The 20,449-nt window shown below is 43.9% G+C and overlaps 2 protein-coding genes across 2 annotated transcripts in view; one reads left to right on the plus strand and one right to left on the minus strand.

Annotated features, from left to right (window-relative positions):
* The window catches only part of LOC307179829 (low-density lipoprotein receptor-related protein 2-like), a 36,540-nt gene extending 26,957 nt beyond the window's left edge, over positions 1 to 9,583 (plus strand). The window contains exons 26-32 of the mRNA XM_079909487.1: positions 166 to 366; positions 1,210 to 1,759; positions 3,393 to 3,503; positions 4,878 to 5,114; positions 6,650 to 6,693; positions 6,942 to 7,471; positions 8,950 to 9,583. Of these exons, the coding sequence (XP_079765613.1) occupies positions 166 to 366; positions 1,210 to 1,759; positions 3,393 to 3,503; positions 4,878 to 5,114; positions 6,650 to 6,693; positions 6,942 to 7,471; positions 8,950 to 9,097 (1,821 nt within the window). The 3' untranslated portion in view covers positions 9,098 to 9,583. The remainder of the gene's footprint in view (positions 1 to 165; positions 367 to 1,209; positions 1,760 to 3,392; positions 3,504 to 4,877; positions 5,115 to 6,649; positions 6,694 to 6,941; positions 7,472 to 8,949) is intronic.
* Positions 9,584 to 17,585: 8,002 nt separating this feature from the next.
* On the minus strand, positions 17,586 to 19,518 carry CLDN23 (claudin 23). Its single transcript, XM_079909383.1, has one exon. It carries the CDS (start codon positions 19,077 to 19,079, stop codon positions 18,198 to 18,200), a length of 882 nt encoding a protein of 293 aa, XP_079765509.1. The 5' UTR covers positions 19,080 to 19,518; the 3' UTR covers positions 17,586 to 18,197.
* Positions 19,519 to 20,449: the final 931 nt, after the last annotated feature.

The following is a 20,449-nucleotide window of genomic DNA, read 5'->3' on the forward strand; positions in this document are numbered from 1 at the left end:
ACGTTGCAAAATATCCCCGATCCTCCCTGGAAAGGCTATATGTATGAGCTGCCCAAGGACAAACTGTAGTGATATCCATCTATAATGACTAAAAGGCAAGATTGAGCCACTTGCCATTTTGAAGGATTCAGCAATGCAGAGTGACATCTAGCTGTTTTCTTCCAGATAATGCACGAAGTGCTCCAGCCCAGGTCTTCGAATCCTTGTCTGGACACTGGATGTTCTCACTTGTGCCTTCTGAGCCCGCAATCCAAGGGAAGCTGTCGTTGCCCAGTTGGACTCCTGCTTGCAGATGATGGCGTCAACTGTGTTCCACTCAAGGAGTCTGCGTTTCTGTTCCTTGGGTTGCCCACAGTTATCATGCAGGTACTGTCCTATCCTGTCACATGTCTGTGCTTGGGCCTCAGTCTGTTTCAGACTTTGAGTAACTTGAATTCAAGAGAATTCCCCTTGGAATATTCTTCAAATGCAATTTAAATTTGAATAGTCACTGTGTGCTGGGAGCTATGATGACCAAAATAAGGTAGCTATGAAATGAAGCCCACTTCTACTCAAATTCCTTAAGAACTGCTTAGTACCTCAGAACACAATGAGGTTAGGAATCTGACAGTGTGTTTAGCTCGGTTGAGTTGTCCAAGCACCTAGCTGATGATGTAGAGTAATTCCAAATACAAGCAACTCAGCTGGGTTCTAGCCTAGGGGGCAAGTACATTTTGTGAGGGAACTTTTCTTAAATCATAGGAGGATAAAAGGTACTAACAAGCAATTCACCCCTACCTTCTACCATCCAGAGGACTTGTCGACTTTGGCATTTTAAAATGACAAAACATATTTCGGGGTTGGAAGACCGACTTCAGTTTCAGTAAGATCTTAACAGTGGCATCTCATTTAAAGAGGAGGGTCTTTAACATACGAGTGTATCACATCCACACGCTGTATCCCGTAACTCACGCAGTGCTATACGTCAATTTTATCTCAATAAAAATGTTAAAAATTAAGGGGAGGGCCTTTCACAGAGGAGTAAATCTTCAAAGCACATGGATTCAAGGAATTTTAAGCGCTTGAAGCTCCAGGAAGGGAGAGAAATACGATCTGCTTTTAGACGATAGACTATATGAAAATCTGAATTTAAGTATCTTAACAGCAAGATCAAGATGAAGAATTAAATTAGACTCAACTGGTACCATCCACTTAATTTTTTTCCCATAGATTTATCTGAAAAATCTAGAAGCTTCAGGAGGACAAGCAACCTTGCCAGAACATAGGCTTCTTCCCTTTACCAATGTGAACCAGCTTGCATCAATGGACTACCTTGTCCAGGAGAAGGTACTCTACCTGTCTGAGATGAATAAGGGTGATATCTGGCTACTGAGGCTCAAAGAATCTGGAAAGCTCTCTTGGAGGAAAATTGTATCTGTGGAGGGCACAGTGATTGACCTTGCTGTGGACTGGTTGAGTGGACACATATACTGGATTGACAGTGAGAATCCTTACATCAACGTAGCTTCCTCCAAAGGCCAGTATGCCACGGTCTTGCTCAGTGAAAGTCTTTACCGCCCAACCTCTGTCGTGCTCCACCCGCCGAGTGCAGTCATGTGCTTTGTGGACCTGGGTCCCCAGGATGATGGTAGGCGTGGCTCCAGCATTGAATGTGCCTCCATGGATGGCAGCAAGAGGAAGGTGCTCTGGCAGAAACCCCAGGTCCCTGTGGGCCTGACCTTTTCTGATGCAGGGACCCGATTGTACTGGGCTGATCCTGGTAAGCAGTTATCTTCTACACCCTAAATCTGAGTGTGAGGGACCCTGCCAGAGAAATAGAGATTTCTGCTTTCTGGTCTTCAGCTATAACTTCAAATAGCTTTTAGGTCTGAGTTTACATTTTCTGCACCACCTTCTAAACAAATACAATTATTCCCCATCCTGAACAGCATATGGTAGCCCAGAGAGTCTTGCCATTGCCTTTTGGTGAAGGAATGAAATCAAGAACTTAACAAATATGCATGAGCAAATCTTTGTGTATTACTGTTAGAGTAGAATAAATAAGAACTGGTCTTCAAAAAATGCATGGCAGACAGTGATCTCCTGGAGGGGAGGCAGGACAAGACATAAAGAGCTACAGGATGGAGTACAGCTGTTTGGGCTCCGAGAAATTAACTGAACCTCTCCTTCTAGGGAGAGGACTCATAGAAAGTATTCAACAGGATGGCTCTAGATACAGACTAGACCGCAGAGGAATTCAGGGCCTTAACCTCTTTACGTATGGCCAAGGCATGATGTTCTGGAGCACAGTGGATGATGGTAGGTCTTAACTCTACAACTGATTGTCTTTGTGAGCTGAATTAACTAGTGGGTATCTAAAGCAAAGCTGCTACTGCTTAGCACTGATCTTTGGCAGTGCCTTTCTTTTGTAAGAATAGCTAAGCAACTTCCCTAATTTAACATGTATATGTTAATAGTGATTCTGTGATTTAGAGGAGCTTTTACTGATTTGGTTATTCTTTATATATGAATATGCTTAATCCTGTTCTGCCTGAGATTTCTGGCTGTGATATGAGGCTCTTGGCTTTGGAGGACACCAGGGTATGGTACAGACAGAACTGGGTCAGGAATTGGAAATAGGTGGTAAACCTGCTTTGTCAGTTAGTAGCTGTAACACCTTACCTATAACATGAAGGAAGTGTACCTGTCGCAGCTGACTAAGTACACATGAAAGTACTAGATGAACTGTAGAGCATTCTATACTTGCAAGGTATTTCTAGTATTCAAAGAGATTGTCTAAACCACAGCACTCTAGTATATTATTTCCGACTAGTCTAGATTTGGTAAAACTGGAAAATGCTGCTTAAAGTAAATCTGTCTCTTTATATTTCCCAATGTTGGTCCACTGACCAGTTGGGCTGGTCTCATGAAAATTGCAAAAATAAGTTGTCAGATCCTACCCCAAAGATGCTAAATTATTAGGTATGTGGTGAGACCTTTGCCATTTATTTTAAGATCCCCTGGTGACTCTTGTTGCAGACAAGCCATTTTCAGAAATATTGTTCTGGAGCAATGTTTAAAATCACTATCCATCAATTGCACGAGCTGCATTTAGGCGTCTCGTATCCTAATTTTCTGTCTTTATATTTGGATGTATATCAATGTGCTGGATGTAACTTCCACCGGACTTTATTCTCAGCAAAGCCATAGAACTGTTTTTTACTGATCTTGAAGTTTCTTCCCAGAAACAAGATTTAGAAAAATGCATGTCTCTTCTTAAAACTCTTGTTATTCACCTGGAATTTTTGCAGATGAGTGACAGTTTTCATACTGAGCAATGGTCTTTGCCTAGGAAATGGTCATAAGATAAAATATCACTTCTGTTAATGATTGTTCACTGGCTTTTGTTTCAGCCCAAATCAATAAAGTTTGGTACAGCAAAGCAGAACTTTCAGAAAACCAGTGGTTCCAAGTAGACCAGAAGATTGTGGATTTAAAAGTTTATAGTAAACTTAGCCAACAGGGTAAGCAACCTTGCAGTGATTATAACACTGAAGTCTACTGAATTTCCCCATGAAGGGATTGTTCCATCCTGCAATATCTCCTTGGAATATCTTTGTGTTTCCCATTAAAATACTGCTCTGGCACATTCCTGTAGATCTGCATAACTCTCTTATCTTTATGCATTATGTATGGTCTGGTTCTGGTATATAGCTAGTCCTGTTATGGAGCTAGTAGACACAATGGTGGTAAGGATGTTGGGCTGGGGTTTGGTATACTTGGGTTCTATTTTAAGTTCTCTTACTGTAGACTGAATTACAGCTGTGATATAATCGAAATCCCCTTTTAGTTCTAAAGTGAAATTGGTCTTCATTCTACTCATTGTCACTTGTATCTACTTGTGATGTTAACTTTGAAATATCAACTCCGGGTGCTCAGATGTGTTTCTCCACCTTTCTTATAGACACAGATGCCTAACTGGGTGTTTGAGGAGGGTGCTGGGCTTAACATAGTAATAGATGAAATCTGCTCCTAGTTGAGATAAACACCAACAATAATTGGTGTTAAACAGTTAACCATACCTATCACTGCCATATATGATGGGTGTGTTAGTCTTAAGGGAGTGTGCTGCTCCACTGGTTGGTTTTTGAAAGCTAAACTTTATAAACCAGTACGAGTCATGCCTAAACTCCTCAAGTCTTGGCTTTGTGGGGAGAACCTTTTCAGAATTCTTCAGCGTAATAAAGAGTCATCCAAGTGATGATGATCTATTATTTACTTCTGAGAACCAGAAGGAGGGTCCCTGTCACCTCTGAAGTACATTTTATCTTCAATATATCCATAATCTATTCCAGAATTCCTGGAATATGTCAAGAGGTAAAACCACTAGAAGTCAAGGCTTGAGATAGAAGCCTTAGATATAAATGGCTGACTTAATCAGATTCCTGTCCCCCACCCTCCAACCCCCACCCCTAGCAACCACCAATCTGTTCTCTGTATCTATGACTCTTAGAGGGATGAGAGAGACCACAGCCTCCATGTTCTCATCTAAAGAGAGCTTTATTTCTAAGGCCCTTCTAGTTCCAATGTTGGCTACATGGTGCAAAGGGAAAAGAGAACTTATAGTGGATCTTGGATGGGCCAGAGTTCACCTCAATTTTTCTTAAGCTGGTCCTTTGTCTGAACTCCTGGCCTTCTAAAACCATCCTTATCCATGAAGAAGAATCACCAGTCACTTGGTACTTAGTTGGCTAAAACGAATTAAATTGAAAAGCTATCTACTCTGGGAAAAAACATCTGGGTCCTTTAACTCTGATAGTCTATTTGTAAAAGTTGGCAGAAGACCCTTCTGAAATAGTCTAAATCAGTATTTTTTTTGGGGGGGTGGGAATCCACAGGTAGTAACCGTTGCTCAAAAGACAATGGAGGATGCAGCCATATCTGTTTACCAAACCCGGAAGGACAGACTTGTAAATGTCCCAGTGGGTACTACTTGGCTGACATAAAGAAATGTATTGAAGCTGTCCGATGCTCTGCGCCGTCACAATCCTGTAAGGATGGTCAGAAATGCATTTCTGTGGCGCAGGTTTGTGATGGTCGTGCTGACTGTCTGGATGGATCTGATGAAATGGACTGTGAGTAACTCCTACCCAGGACCCACCATTGGTCACCACGGTGATTTACCTTTAGTAACATCTAATTCCACAGTGTCACTCAAGATTTTATCCTTTCAACTGTTACTTCCTTCTCACTGTGTACTCTTGAAACTGAACAATATGAAACTTCTAACTGTGGGCAATTGGATATAGATTATGTGGACTCTTTGTGAAAAGCTTATGTCCCCGCTGATTTGATTTTAGAGTAGGGTGTATGAGAGTGTGCTCCACAGGGCTCAACAGTGTATTCTGTCTGAAAGAGCACTCATCTAACCCAGATCTGATTTCAGTCCTTGGAAACTGATCACAATAGTGAGCATCGCCTAGGGGGGTAAGCAGTTGGGCAAACTATTTGACTTGTCTTGGTTCCCCCTTTTTAATGTGGAAATAGCACTTTCTATCTCATAGAGTTGTTAAGGAATCCAAGAGAATGTGTAGAAAGCTGTCATATTAGTATATAACACCGTCATGTTAGTACTTAAATGCTAGCCTCAGATGGTTGTTACAGAAATATTGTTCCAAATCGTGCCTTCATGGGAAGGTGTCACCGTGGCCATTCAACTGAGTGACCATAATACCTAATTCTGCTGGAACCACCAGCTATAGCTCCATTGATATCAAAGTCCCCTTCACTGTAGAGTCAAAGAGACAGTGGGCTTGGTACCGAAACTGGTCATAACCAGTAAAGGAAGAGATTTGGAAAAGGAGCCTTACAGTGAAGAGTTCTCCTTGACTTCTCAACTTAAATTCTTGTTTCCCTAAAACCTGACTAACTGGAAGACCACTTATTACCTCTAAACATTTCATCTTAAATAGGAAAGAAGCGATTTTGATTCCCAGAGTTGATTCTATTTTTTAGCAAATAAGGGTGGTTTTGTTGAAAGTCCTGTGTTGGCAGTGACTCAAGGATGGGGGTAAATGAGTGAGAAATTTATCACCTTTACCCTTTAGGTTAGGTTAGGTTTCTGATTTAAAACGAAACCAGAAACCTAACCTAACCTAGCCTTCTCTTGCTCTTCCATTCTTGATGACCCGGGCCCAAGTATTGACTCTGCTTCTTAATGATTTCACCCTGACTTTTACATAAAGCTTTTTTGGGGGAAATGGCTCTGGGTGTATAAAATTAGGCTGACTTCCTCTGGATGTACCCTGCCATCAAGGACCCTAAATGCCCAGGAGTGGAAATCCTCCTGTGATGCCAGCTTAGGGCAGAGGCAAGAAGTAGTTTTTTTTGCTAATTCTGCTGTTTTCACTCCTGGTACTTCTGTCTTCCATGTGAGGAATAATACTTGTGCCAACAATGATGGAGAATATGGTGAAATGCCTTAAACACAAACTTAACTCTTGGATTCCTCTTTGGTTAGAACCCTGTTGCCTACTCCCTGCTTTATGAGTGCCCCTCCCACACTGCCATCAAATCTGGTTCAATATTTGCAACTTGTACATCTTGATAAACCTAGTTTACTTGGACTCAAAAAATTTGAAATATTTACCAATAAACGTAATCCTTCTAGTCTGGATATTTACTACTTCGATCTACTACACTCATCCTTATAGAGTAAAACATTTTTGTAACTGGTGGGATCGACCTTGGCTAAAATTCTGCATACCATCATTTGAAGACAGATTGGTATGATAGACTACACTGGTCCTGAAACCAAGTATTTTAAGTGCCTTAAGATATGTAGTTTTTTATCAGCTTTTGATAGTTTTTTTGTTTAGCCAAAAGTAATGGTAGTGATCATGATTTCATAAATTCAAACTTATCTGTTTAAGTTCACTACAATTCTTGTTCTTCTGAAATAGTTCTTAATTGACGATGACAAACTTGTTTATGTACTCACACTCACACCTACGGTTTTTGTAGGTACCTATCCACATAAAACCCATTCGACACCAACACCTAAAATGTCAGAGGCTGGAAAAAGACTGACACCAAAAGCTGCCCAACCTCTCCAGGGCACCAAGTCTACCAAGGCTAAATCTCCAGGTCCAGAGGCGATGAATTATCCTGTCAGAAAAACGCTAACCCCTCTGATGCCTGCTGTAGAGAGCAAGACTCCAGAAACCAAGGAAGGAGTTCAGCCCAAGGACTCACAGAAGGGAAAACTTCTGCTCTGTAGCAGTGATTTCTGTAATGGGAGGGGAATCTGTACAATGGAAGGAGAGCTGAGAAAATGCAGCTGTCTGATGGGATATGGCGGAGAGTTCTGTGAAGAAGCAGCACATAGACCTGCCCCTGGCCACATGGCCCTCAGCTTAACCATAGCCCTGTCAGCTGTTCTGGTCATGCTGGGAGCATTTGTATATTTCAGAAGAGAACACAAATTAAAACGGTGAGCAGCTACTAATGTCCTCATGGGAGAATTTTATTCCAAAGAAGGCTTATTAAATAAAATTAAAACAAGATTAACGAGGTTGGAGATATGAATCCATTCTAGAAATTTGCCCTCTGAGAAGAGATTTGAGCAACAAAGCAGCCTGGATGCTGACCTGGAAAAATCATACTTGGGACCATCTCTTTGAGTGAGACCTGGGACAAACAATATTGTAAGGGGTACGTGGCATTTATGCAGATAAAATCTGCCTCAACCGCAGTCAGTGACACAGTCTCAGGGATGATGTGAGGAGAGTCCCCTCCAACGAGGCAGAGTTAGGGCCAGTGACCGTTTGGAGGAAAAATTTGTTAGGTGTGTTAGTTTGCTAGGGCTGCTTAAACAAGTACCACAGATTGTGTGTCTTAGACAACAGAAATTTATTTTCTCACAGTTCTGGAAGCTGGAAGTTTGAAATCAATGTGTCAGTAGCGTTTGTTTCTTCTGAGGCTGAGGTTTGCTTTTCTCCTTGGATTGTAGATGCAGACTTCTCCCTGTGTCTTCACGTGGTCTTCTCTCTGTACATGTTCATGTCCTAATCTCCTCTTCTTATAAGGACACCAGTCCTATTGGATTAGGGCCCACACTAATGACCTCCTTTTCATATAATTACTGCTTTGATGACCCTATCCCCAAATATGGTCACATTCTGAGGTACTAGGGGTTAAGACTTCAACATATGAATTTTAGGGGGACACAACATAGCCCTTGACAGGAGGTGAGATAAACTCATGAGAGGTTTAAGGCAAAAGCATAAAGTTTTGTCTAAAAGCAAGAGTCACTGGGTTAAAGAAACAAACAAGAATGACTCAAAAATGATTAAGAATGACGACAAAATAAGCTTTAGGAAGATACACTAACTGAAGAAATTGATTCGATAGACATATTGGCAAAGGACATTAAGCAGCCTATGTATGGAGAGATGTTACAGAGAGGACCGAAATCCTTAAAAGTTACATTTCCCCTGTCCAGCCTTCACTTTGCAGACTGAAGAAAAGGCCAGGAGAAATGATATATCTTTGCCTAAAGTAACACTGGTCAATAGCCAACTGCTTAATGTTAAGATGAACTGAGGTGCTTCCTTTGGGCTTCTGACTGTCAGTCAGGCCTGTCTTCTACATTAACCTGCTTTCTGAACTCACCTGTGTCCAGTTGCTACTTACCTGTTTTTGGATTCAGTTCTCACTGACTCCAATTTCCTAGTTTCCTCTCAATTGAGAAGATGTATCATTTTGGAAGTTAAGTGAATGCCTAGTAACAAATCATAACTGACTCAAGTATTGGCCATTCTAGGCCAGTTCTTTGTTAAAGGGACATTTAAAATAGGGCATAGTTCCCATAACAACTTTTGATAGGGGACGAGTTGGCCATTTCTAACCATGTCCCATTCCCAGCTTCTACCTTAAGGAACAACTCTTTTGACTTTCTCTGATTTCTAGAAACAGTACAGCATCATCAAGGAATTTGACCTGCCATAAAGAAAATAACCAAGAAGAGGAGAATCTAATGAATAGTGAGACTTTTGTCAATGAAGCCTATGATGAAGAGGTATGCCTGGGAACTGTCTTCGAGGAAAACAGGTGGTGAGATCCAGTCACAAAATGCCCCTTCCAAAATATCCTAGCAGGGTGAAAGTAGGCAGTGTTAACTTAAAGAGTTTTTTGTTATTGGCGAATGATGTTATCATGTAGACCAAATGAATGCGCAGTAACTTTTTTGATTTCAGATTCTGTTCAGTCTCTAGTTGTTCAAACCAAAGTGAAACATACATGAAATAGTAATCCAGAAATTTGGCTTTTGGTGGACTTCCAAAAGGAGTTCAATACTCTTGTGGGGTGGAGTGAGGTGTATTCAGGGTTAGTTAACATTACCCTTAAAATTTATGTCCCTCCCATCCCTTGATCTCTGCTAACTTCCACATAGCTCAACCACCTCTGTGTTTTTGCTTTGTTTTAATATAATGCGTATTCTCTAATTTCAAGTCTCTTTTTCTACAGGAATTCTTAACCTCTTTACAAACTGACTAACCTGACAAAAAAGGAGCTGAAACATCTCAATAAAAACTGTTTATATATTTCACTGTGTACTGTTTTAACTTCTGTAACAGTTTGTGGTAAATGGTAACTTCATATTAAAATAACTGCTTTTTATTTTTTTAATTTATTTTATTGAAGTATGGTTGATTTACAATGTTGTGTTAATTTCTGCTGTACAGCAAAGTGTTTCAGTTATACATTTACATACATTCTTTTTCATATTCTTTTCCATTCTGGTTTATCACAGGATACTGAATATAGTTCCCTGTGCTACACAGTAGGACGTTGTTGTCCATCCATTCTCTATATAATGGTTTGCATCGGCTGACCCCAGACCCCCCCATCCCTCCCTCCCCCACCACCCACCTTGGCAACCATAAGTCTGTTCTCTATGTCTGTGAGTCTGTTTCCATTTCATAGATAAGTTCATTTGTGTCATATTTTAGATTCCACATATAAGTGATATCATATGGTATTTGTCTTTCTCTTTCTGATTTACTTTACTTAGTATGATAATCTCTGGGTCCATCCATGTTGCTGCAAATGGCATTATTTCATTCATTTTTATGGCTGAGTAATACTCCATCGTATATAAGTACCACATCTTCTTTATCCATTCAGCTGTCAAAAGACATTTAGCTTGCTTCCATGTCTTGGCTATTGTGAATAGTGCTGCTATGAGCATAGGGGTGCATGTATCTTTTTGAATTATAGTTTTGTCCAGATATATGCCCAGCAGTGAGATTGTTACCAAAAGTGGGGTCTAGCTGCTCACTGCTCGAAAGCCAATAAAGAGGCAAGGTTGGTGGAAAGTTTGCTTTATTTCTCAAGCCGGCAACTGAGGGGGAGGGTAGACTCCTGTCCAAAGGCCAACTCCCCCTGTGACAATCAGTGGACAAGAGCTTGTGCAGGTAAAGGGAGGGGGCTACACGCAGAAAGAACACAGTCATCTTGAAATTGGTCAGGCTGTGGTCTGATCAGCGTCATCCTGACTTTGTAAGTACAGTAATCTTCAGTTCCAGGGTCAGTTTGTTCCCATTTCTTTGAGGCCTGTTCTCGGAATTGTGGCAGCTTATGTCATGGCTACAGTCTAGTAATCATGTAGTTAACTTCTTCCACCTGGTGGGGTTTTAGTATCTATAATACTAAATACTGATACATTTTTCCTTAATGGTTAAAGCAGATGTACAATGTATGTTTAATAGGCCACAAACAGGCTGTTTTGGTTAACCTAAAGTGCAAATTAAATCATGTATAAGCCGGAAGGACTTCCCCATACCTCAATATGTGAAAATTTCTTCTATCATTTTCCCCTTTTAATTGCAAATCTTTTCATAGAAAGCATTGATAATCAGTATATTTTTCCAGCATTGCCAGACTGACTCAGTTGCCTGCTCTGGGTCCATTCATGTCCCTTGGTGCTAGGCCTACTTTTTGTTTATCTTTTGGCCTAGTTATTCACGTTGGATTCTAAAACCAGACACACAGAGGTATTGGCACAAAGGGGCTTTGGAGCAGAAGTCATCTCAACCAGCTCACGTCCGTTAGGGAAACATGTAAACGCTACTTAGATCCCAAAGCCCCTTTGTGCCAATACCTCTGTGTGTCTTCCTGGATCATTACTTTATTCATACCCACATAAGGAATCAAGGGCATTGAATCTGTGACGGGACACAGGTAACAAAGCAGGAGTATGGTCTAAAGTTCAACAGCAGCAACCCTGGGCAAATCACTCAATCATAGAGCTGTTACCCCAATGATAAAAATAGGATTAACAGAACCTACATCAGGCCATTTGGGTATCGAATTAAAACACAAAAATGCCTGCTTAGCCTGGTACCTGAGACTGATGACATGAGACTAAATTTTAATAAACACAATGATTTGGAAGACTTCTTGCTTGGAGCTTTTCCAGACTATTCATATTTAGTTTCTTGCAGAATGAATTTGTATAGGATGCCAAGGATAAAGAGAAGTCCTAGGCTTATTACTGGGGTTGTAGTGCATAAAACAAACTGTGCTTTGCAGTCAAGTATAAAAATTCCCAAGTACAGATCAACCTGACCTGAAGAACACACGTTGGGGGCTCACCTTCCTTGAGGCTGGGAGACAACGTGGAACATCATAAAATTGCCTCTGGGGCTCAGCTGTACTTGAGAGAACCTATCTCAGACGCACAGTACCCTAGACCCCTCTCATCCACAGGGTGAATCTCACATTTCTCTTGCCATCTCGCCCAAGAGCCATCCTCACCGCCAAGCCTGCCCTTGGCAAAGCTCTGCCTCTGTCCGCAAAAATGCATACCAATGACACAAAAGCATCCAGATTGAAAGCCTGTATGGAAGATATACAACAGAATTATCACTTTCTGGACAGGCTTAAGCCGCTGCCTTGGCTCCTTAGACCCTAACCCTCCACCAGACTTGTAGGGCTGGTGTCCTGGCTGGCTCAGTCCACTTTTGTAGGCTCTGCTGGAATGGCACTCTCAGCCCTCCCTTCTGCTCTGCAGACCCATTTCCTGTCTGGGCCCCAGAAACACCCCCTGTCTGCTCTTCCTGGGGAAAAGGGAGCTTACTGCAGCCAAACTGTCACATATGCACTCCTTCCACCTTGCCCACTCTTATTTATATCTTTCCTATTTTTGGTCCTTTATGAATGTGTGCCTAGGTGTTATCCCATCTGAAGTTACTTAACACATCCTGTTACGTTTTCTCTATTCAAGAATTCACAAAATATCTCAATGTCCTTTTCACCAGAAAGGCTTAATTTTATGAAAGAACACTTAAGATTTTATACTTAATTCCTAACAATCCCATCCCCTAAATTGATTGTAATATGTCAATTTCATGACCTTATCTATTTGGAGCAACGGGCATGTTATGAAGCATAAAGCTTGCTAGTGTGATAATCTCTACATTAATTTCTTAATTTCTCTACAGCTAATAATCATAGCAGTAAGTCTGTAGAAGATAGAAAATTTGAACTTCGTTATAGAAACTGAACTTCTGTAACCTGGTAAATACGTTTGAGTTTTCTTCTAGAAGAAAAAGAGCTTTGGAAAAGTTAATTGTTTTATGGTTTAGGCTCAAAGATCCCTACACAAAACTTGACCTTTTGTGTCTATTGCTAGCAGTTGAGTTAAATTAGGCATTTTATACTGTTGTCCCTTGGTATCCGCGAGGGATTGGTTCCAGGACCCTCGTGGATACCAAAATCCACGGATGCTCAAGGTCCTTACAGCCAGCCCTCCGTATCCATGGGTTGTGCATTGAAAATATTCCATTTGCATTTGGCTGAATCCACGGATGCAGAGCCCGCAGATACGGAAAATGGACTGTGCTTATTCTCTTTAGGAAACAAATTAGGGGAGGGGTCATGGATGATGGGTGGGCTGTGCTAAGTTCCAACTGTTTTAACTGCTGGGTGGCTTAGGAAATTCAGGAAAAATGAGAACTAGAATATGGAATTTGTTGCTCTCAGGTCAGTTACTAATTTTATGGGTCAATCAGCTTCCCCAACGTTCACTGTTCAAATTTCACATCTCTTCTCTCAGCCTCCTCTAGTTCTTAACCCTCACTCTCAGAATATTAAATTCAGGAAGGCCCTCTGATAACACTGAATCCAGTCTTCCCAGTTACACAGCTGAAGAAACTGAAATCCAGCAAGAGCAGGGCTTAGGCGATAATTAGGGAATATATTGTTACCCACGTTCTAGAAAAATTGCAGTGACTTTTGCAGTTTCTTCAGCCCTTTGGTGAGTGGCAGTTCTTTTGGAGGCAACCATGTGGTGGGGGAGGGTTGGCAGGCCATCTGTCACATGGATGGCCAAGGTGCTTGGCCACTGGACAAGAATGCGGTAGAACTGTACTTAAGCCCCTCTCTCCCCTTGCCCCACTGGAGAATCAAGCCCTCTGGTCAGTACTGTCTGCCCCATACCTCCAGCCTTGTCTACATTTTCCTTTATTTGTGCAAATTAAACCTTGTTTTCCTGTGTTCAGTCCTGCTTCATAAAGATTTTCTGGAGGAGGTCATTTTATTGTTTTTAGTGAAAAAAGAACAGAATGTGGGCAGAATTTGTTGGGAAGATGGGGTGAGAATTTCACGTAAGTTTTCACTTGAAATATTAAGGGAATTCCCTGGCAGTCCAGTGGTTAGGATTCCACGCTTTCACTGCCAAGGGCGCGAGTTCAATCCCTGGTCGGGGAACTAAGATCCCTCAAGCCTCGTGGTGTGGCCAAATTTTAAAAAAAAAAGAAGAAATATTGACTGAATTCCTTACTTTCCTCCCTTCCCAAAGGGAGAAAGATCTCATCTGTCATGTCTTGGGAATAGAGGAGGCATGGGTTGTGCTCTACTCGTCTTTGTAAGCCAATCGTAACCCAATTGACAAAGCTGCTCCCGTGGCCTCCTCCCCACCAGTGCTGGTGAGCCCTTGCCCCTGGGTTTCGAGCCAATGGCCTCAGGCCACAAATTACTTTCCAAGTACCTGATAAGCTATGCATAATGTGAGGAAGTACTTGGGTACAGAAACGGCTTTTAGAGGCAACTTTAATTTATTAAATTTCTAACAGGCTCTGAAGAAGTGTTATAACCATTCTAGGATTACAAAAATAAACAGAAGCCGTCCATGCCCCTACCTTAAATTCTGAGGTAAAATGAGAAAGTACACCAAGAAAAGTACACATTTGAACATTTAAATGACATGTTCAAAGATGACACCTCTAAGCTGATGGGGGAAAGTAGTTTAGGGTATGTGTGTAGGAGAAAGTGATGAGGGTGAAAAACCTGAGCCTTGGCCAGATCATGAATGGAATTTAAGCTAAGAGTGAATGATAGGTAAGGAAGATCCTGAGAGTTCTGAAGATGAATTAGTCCTTCATTTTAGGAAGGTCAGGGTGAAGATGTGAGGTGAGTGTGGGGAGAGAGATTCTGGTTATTAAACTTTCCCATCACTTTGCGGATGTGATGAGGCTCTGAAGTTGAAAGATCTTTCCCTGCCTACCGTGCTGTGAGGCTGTCTATACATTGGCAGAATAGAATGTTCTTCACCTGCTATTCTTATATCAAATTGTTTATATTTGACTCTGAAAATATTCTATACAACAGACTGAATCCAGACTGTATTCCCTCCAAAAAAAGCTATTAGACCAGAAGAGGCCCTCAGATTCACTCAGTTGTACCCCCAGCTTCTTCCTGTCCTTACCATCCCTGTCTAGAGTGAAGGAGAAGCAAAGCAAGCCAGTACCAAGACCACTATGGAAACCTGTTTTCACTAATATTTCTTTACTGGGAAATTGGAGTTTGCTGTTCTCTCTGATGTCCAATCTTTTCTTTCAGTTCTCTGCACAAGCCCCCTCTCCTTCCCGACCACCTTTCTTAAAATACTGCCTTTTTTCTCCAGTCCTTGACCCTGGTTTATTATTCTTCATTTTCCTTGTTTATCTTTCTCACTCTAGAGTATGCAAGTTCTACAAACTTGGGCGTGGAATAAATTTGCTTTCCAAGGCATCCAAAGATGTCCTGACAGGATGACAGGTGCCCCCAAACTTACAAATGATCTAGGCCATGAAGAGGAGGGTGCCTGCTGAAGCGTCTCTGACAGCACCTCCACAAGGGATCAACAGCCTGTGTGCCAAAAACCTGACTTCTCCTCAGTGGGGGTGGGTGTCTAGATCAGAGCCCGACTGGCAGATGGGCAGAGCAGAAGCTGTGTTAGTGCAGGGTCTGCTCTACTTTCACAGATTCCTCACTGCTCCAGGCAGAGCTTGAGTAATCTTGAAAAGACTTCACCCATTAATGGGGACACATACTCTGTGTGTCAGTAGGATGATTAAGAGTAAGTCCTCACAACATTGTAAATCAACTAGACTTCAATTAAAAAAAGAGTCTAATAAGAAAAAAAGTGAGTCGTGATGCGCGTCAGAGGTGTGAAGGGCTTGAGGCCGGGAGGCAGTACTATTTCATGTTAGAGTCTCACTGGGGTGTAGCTGCTTGGCTAGTTGGGTATTAGATTTAGGATAAGTGCTCAGCAACGACAGCAACTCCTGAGGCTCCAGCCTCCTCCAGCATCTTGAATCTCAAGCCCATTGTCATTTTTTCCTGCTGTAGCACAGAAAGACTCAGGTCAAACCCAGATCCTGCCTGATGTAGGAGTCTCATGCCATCTTGAATATTTTTATAGCAAAAAGAAGTTAAGTTTTCTTAAAGGGATTTTTGGTTTTATTTCTGTGGATGAGGCAAAAATGCATTTCTAACTCAGAGCAAATCTTAATCACCAAAGAGGAAGTGTTTTGGATATAAGCCAGTGGACAGTAACTGGGCAGGGAGAAGTAAAAACATACAAAGCACCAGTATTGATTGTTTTTACCACAGATTCCCTAGAAACAATGGAAATGTGATGCAGGCAAAATTCAGTAGATTCGGTACTTGCCAGAAACCCAAAATCTTTATGTTGCCTGCCAGGTCCTGACTTCTCAGGTGCCCAATTCCTGCCTTTTGAGGTGTCAGCTGAAAAAAGCAGGGTTGCCTTTTCTCCATTCTGGCTCTGTTCCCTAAATCAAGTCCCCTAACTCATCTAGGCAATAGCTCTCAAAGGTCTGATTACGTGCTGCCAGTTGGGATTGAAATTTGAGTGGGGCACAGTCACAGTGAAAGCCATGCAGCCCCAGCAGATGTCTGTGAAGCAGCAGCATTGGCACCTCCTGGGAGCTAGTCAGGAAATCAGTTTCAGGTCTCACTCCAGACCTACTGAATCAGAATTTGCATTTGAAAAAGATCCCTGAGTGATATGCCAGCACAGTGAAGTTTGGATGCAAAAAGAAATAGGTGATTCCAGTACAAAATGGCAAGGGAAGTGAATCTATAATATCCCTTCCACTGCTAACAAGCAGTGTGTGCTGTTTAGTTAGTTCTACTATAGCTGTGTTGTCAGTAATTACTGCACTGAATGTTCCTACCTCTGAATTGGCTACCCACAGCAGGTGTGGGGTTTTTTTGTTTTTTAATTTTTTAATTTAATTTAATTTATTTTTTGGCTGCATTGGGTCTTCATTGCTGTCCGTGGGCTTTCTCTAGTTGCCACGAGCAGGGGCTACTCTTCGTTGTGGTGCACGGGCTTTTCATTGCTGTGGCTTCTCTTGTTGCAGAGCACGGGCTCTAGGCGCACGGGCTTCAGTAGTTGTGGCTCGTGGGCTTAGTAGTTGTCACTCGTGGGCTCTAGAGCGCAGGCTCAGTAGTTGTAGCGCATGGGTTTAGTTGCTCCGCAGCATGTCGGATCTTCCTGGACCAGGGCTTGAACCCATGTGCCCTGCATTGGCAGGCAGATTCTTAACCACTGCGCCACCAGGGAAATCCCTCGACAGCAGGTTTTAAAGATGAGATTCAGTTCAGTTCAAGACGCCCTTAAAACCAACTAATTGGAATTGGAGCCGGTCCTGCTAGAGATTTAGTCCTGAGCATGGAACACACAGCTGCCTACCTGTGATTTTAGGCAGCACCGTTACAAGAGGAAAAGATTTCTAGTCTCACCTCATGTGGAAACTGGTGCTTCTAGTTTTTTCAACAATAGACTTGGCTTTGCACAGAAAACAGCATGAACCTGAAAATAAAACAATCAGGGATTGAAGTGGGGCCCATTGGCTACTTTTAGTAATCTTATGCTAAGAGGTGCAAAGATCTGAGTGCTAGATTTCAGAACAGTGCATAGGCAGCCAGAAAATTGTTAGTAATGAATGCTTAAACTCCTAAAGATTATACTGAAGACAAAAGAAAACTTGTGTGAGTTGAGTAAAACTCTTGCTTTCAAATTTTATTTATAAATAAGAGATATATATACATGTACGGTAGCCTAATGTGATTAACAGGTTCCATTTTGTTCTAAATATTTAATATATAGTCTTTAATGTCCAGGGTGAGGTAGCCAAGAAATAGAACAATACAGCATCAGTCCCTTCATTCTCCTTCTGGCTTCTAGAAGAGAAACTCTGCAGTGACCTCACCTTTCACACCAAAAATAAGTGATAAAAATGATAGATCCTATTTATATATGAAGAAATGTAAATATGAGTTAATCAGGTTATTTCATTCCATAAAAGCCACTAAAGCTGCTGGTATTTGCATGGCTCTATGTTTATTTTAACAGCCCCATTCAAATATAACCAGAAAGGTACCAGTCTCTTGACAGTTTGTGTGAAAATGAATTATGCAGCAGAAAATAAATTAATAATAATTATATTGATGCAAGGTTCATCAGCATTTCAGAATGTTGTTTGGAGATGTTAAATCGGTTTTGAGCCTCCATTTGCTGATTCTGACATTGTTATTATCAGCAGGATGCAAAGTCACCCTTCCTATGTCTCCAGCTAAAAGTATGAAAAGGCTGTCGTCCAGAAGAGGGCCCTGATCCCTCGGGGGAGAAACACTAAACTCTGTAAAAAGAAAACCAAACCCAACCTGAACTAATCGTCCAAGGAGTCGAGTTTGGCTAGGAAAGGAAGATCGCCCTCCAAACCAGTTACAGGAATGTGTCCGGGGGTCCGACTCCGAGCCAGGTGTTTCCAGCTGAAAGGTAACAGCCAAGTTCAAGGTTGGACCGTGGTGGGGCGAGTCCTTCATCCAGACAGGGCCCGGCCAGAGCAGGCTGGGGGCGCCGCCTACAGGTCGGAGTCGCAGGGCAGTGCGCTGCCGCATGACCGGGTGCTGCGGGAGGACCCGCCGTGGTGGGATTCGGGAGCCTTCTCCCCATCGAGCACTTCCACCGGGTTGCTGTAGGCCTTGGGCGGCGGCCGGGGCATCGGGAAGCCGGCCTTGCGCTGGCTGGCGGCGCCGAGCTGGACGGGCCGCGGCCGGTGCTGGCCGTCGCTGTAGTACTTGATGGCCGGCGTGAGCGCGGGCTCCGGCCAGTCGACGTACACGGTGCTGATGCTGCTGCGGCGCGCCCTGCCTGGAGGCACCTTCCGGCAGCTGCGACAGCGCTCGGCGCACCAAGGCGCGAAGCTGAGCGCCAGCGAGAAGCCGCCCAGCAGCAGCAGGCAGCTGCCCAGGTAGCCCAGCACCAGGCTGTAGCCGACCTGCACGGTGACCGGGCTGGACTGGGCGGGCAGGACGGCGCGATCCTCCAAGAAGTGGTTGTACCAGGAGACTGGGATGAGGCTCAAGAGGCCCGCGGCGAAAAGCACGACGCCGGAGAGGCCGGCCAGCGCGAAGTGGGGCTCGTCCTGCCAGCAGCGCACGCCGACCGTCGCCAGCAGTAGCCCCAGGGCCGTGGCGGCCAGCGACGTGATCATGAGTCCCCGCGCCACCCGCACGGGCTCGGCGGCGAAGTAGCTCAAGTCGTCTGGCTGACCGCACTGGCGCTCGCTGCTGCTCTGCTCGCGGCATATGTCCCACAGGCCCTGGTACAGCACCAAGTCCACCGGCTGGTCAAGGAAGCCCTTCACCAGTCTCCAGCCGGGCGTCAGCGTGCCGGTCAGGGTGAGCAGCAGCCCGCAGGGTGCGAGCACCATGCCCAGAATCATCACCACCGGCGTCCTCATCCTGGACGGCGCACCTGCCTACTGCTCCGCCTCCGCCGCCGGCTTGCTTTCTCGAGCCCTTGCGCCCCCGGAGAGCGCTCCAGGCTCCGGCTCCCTGAAGTCCACACGCTCGTCGCCGCCACGCCCGGAGTCCTGCGCCCGGCTCTCCTCCGGCCGCTCTTTGTCTCCGGCGCGGGGCCGTCTGCGCTCCGCTACCCGTCCCTAGTTTGCTCCCCGCGTCCCGGCCGCTCCGCCCTACCTCCCGCCCAGCCGCCTAATCGAAACCAGCTCGCGGGCAAGTCTGACCGAAACCTGGGCCCGAGATGCCGGCGCGCAGAGGTGGCGGCAGCCGCGGCCAAACCCGTCCGGGTGGGAGGGGCTGGAGTGGCGAGCAGGAAGCTGCGCGGCCCTGCGGGACTCGGACCGAGCAAAGGTCGCCCCGCCCCTGCACCTCTGCGCGGCTCGGCGGGGGCCAGGTCGGCCTGGGGCGGGGAAGGAAAGAGGCGCCGCCCGAACGGCCGCACCTGGCCCGGGCACTGCGCAGGTCCCTGCTTCTCAGCAGATCTCGGTAACTAAAGTTTTTCTCCGGTCCCTGCCCGTCGACCCTGCACCTGTAGCCCGTCCTCCCTCCACCCCCAGCGGGGATCCGATGGCCCCTCGAAATTTTGCGCTGTTAGCTTGCAGAAACCCACGGCTGAGTGGGCGGAACCGCCCGAGATGCGCTGGGCAGGTGTGCACCGAGGGTCCCCCCGGTCGAGAAGCGTGTCCCAGAGTGTTGCACTTGTGTATTTTGTTTAATTTGCTTAATAAAGACGCCATACTCCGGATTAACCTTGATGGAAAAGAATCAAAGCGACTGTGTTTCTGGGATGAGGAATTACCGAGGCTTTTATTTTCTTTGTTTGGCCTCTTGAAAGATTTTGAAACTGACGAAAAAATAAAGGGGGGTGTGTGTGCCCTGTCTAGCACACTTTTCAGGTTTGTCCACCTCTAGGGTCCTGAGACTTTCATTGTCTTTGAGCTGTTTACAACTCTGTAAATTACAGAACACCTGTAGTGTCACAAGTGATTTTTGTCCATAGTAACGCAAATGAGTTTGTCAGTAGAATGTTAATGACTATTGCCCGATGGATACAGACTGCTTTGGCACTGGTTTGTAAATTCACTTTAGCAGGCCTGTTTGCCTATATATGTGTGTCCTTTGCATTGTTCTTTAAATCGGTTGTAACATACTGGTTCCCTTAATAAATTAAATAAAATCTTTGACACGCGTTCATTTTACATTTGTGTGAGAATCATGATTTTACAGTTTCCTAAAAATTATTATTTCTAAAAATCAAAGTTAATTAAGCATTGGTTTGAAGTAATTTTGAACATTCTAGAGTAGACAA

The sequence above is a fragment of the Stenella coeruleoalba genome (genome assembly GCF_951394435.1).
Source record: "Stenella coeruleoalba genome assembly, chromosome: 21".
Lineage (NCBI taxonomy): Eukaryota > Metazoa > Chordata > Mammalia > Artiodactyla > Delphinidae > Stenella > Stenella coeruleoalba.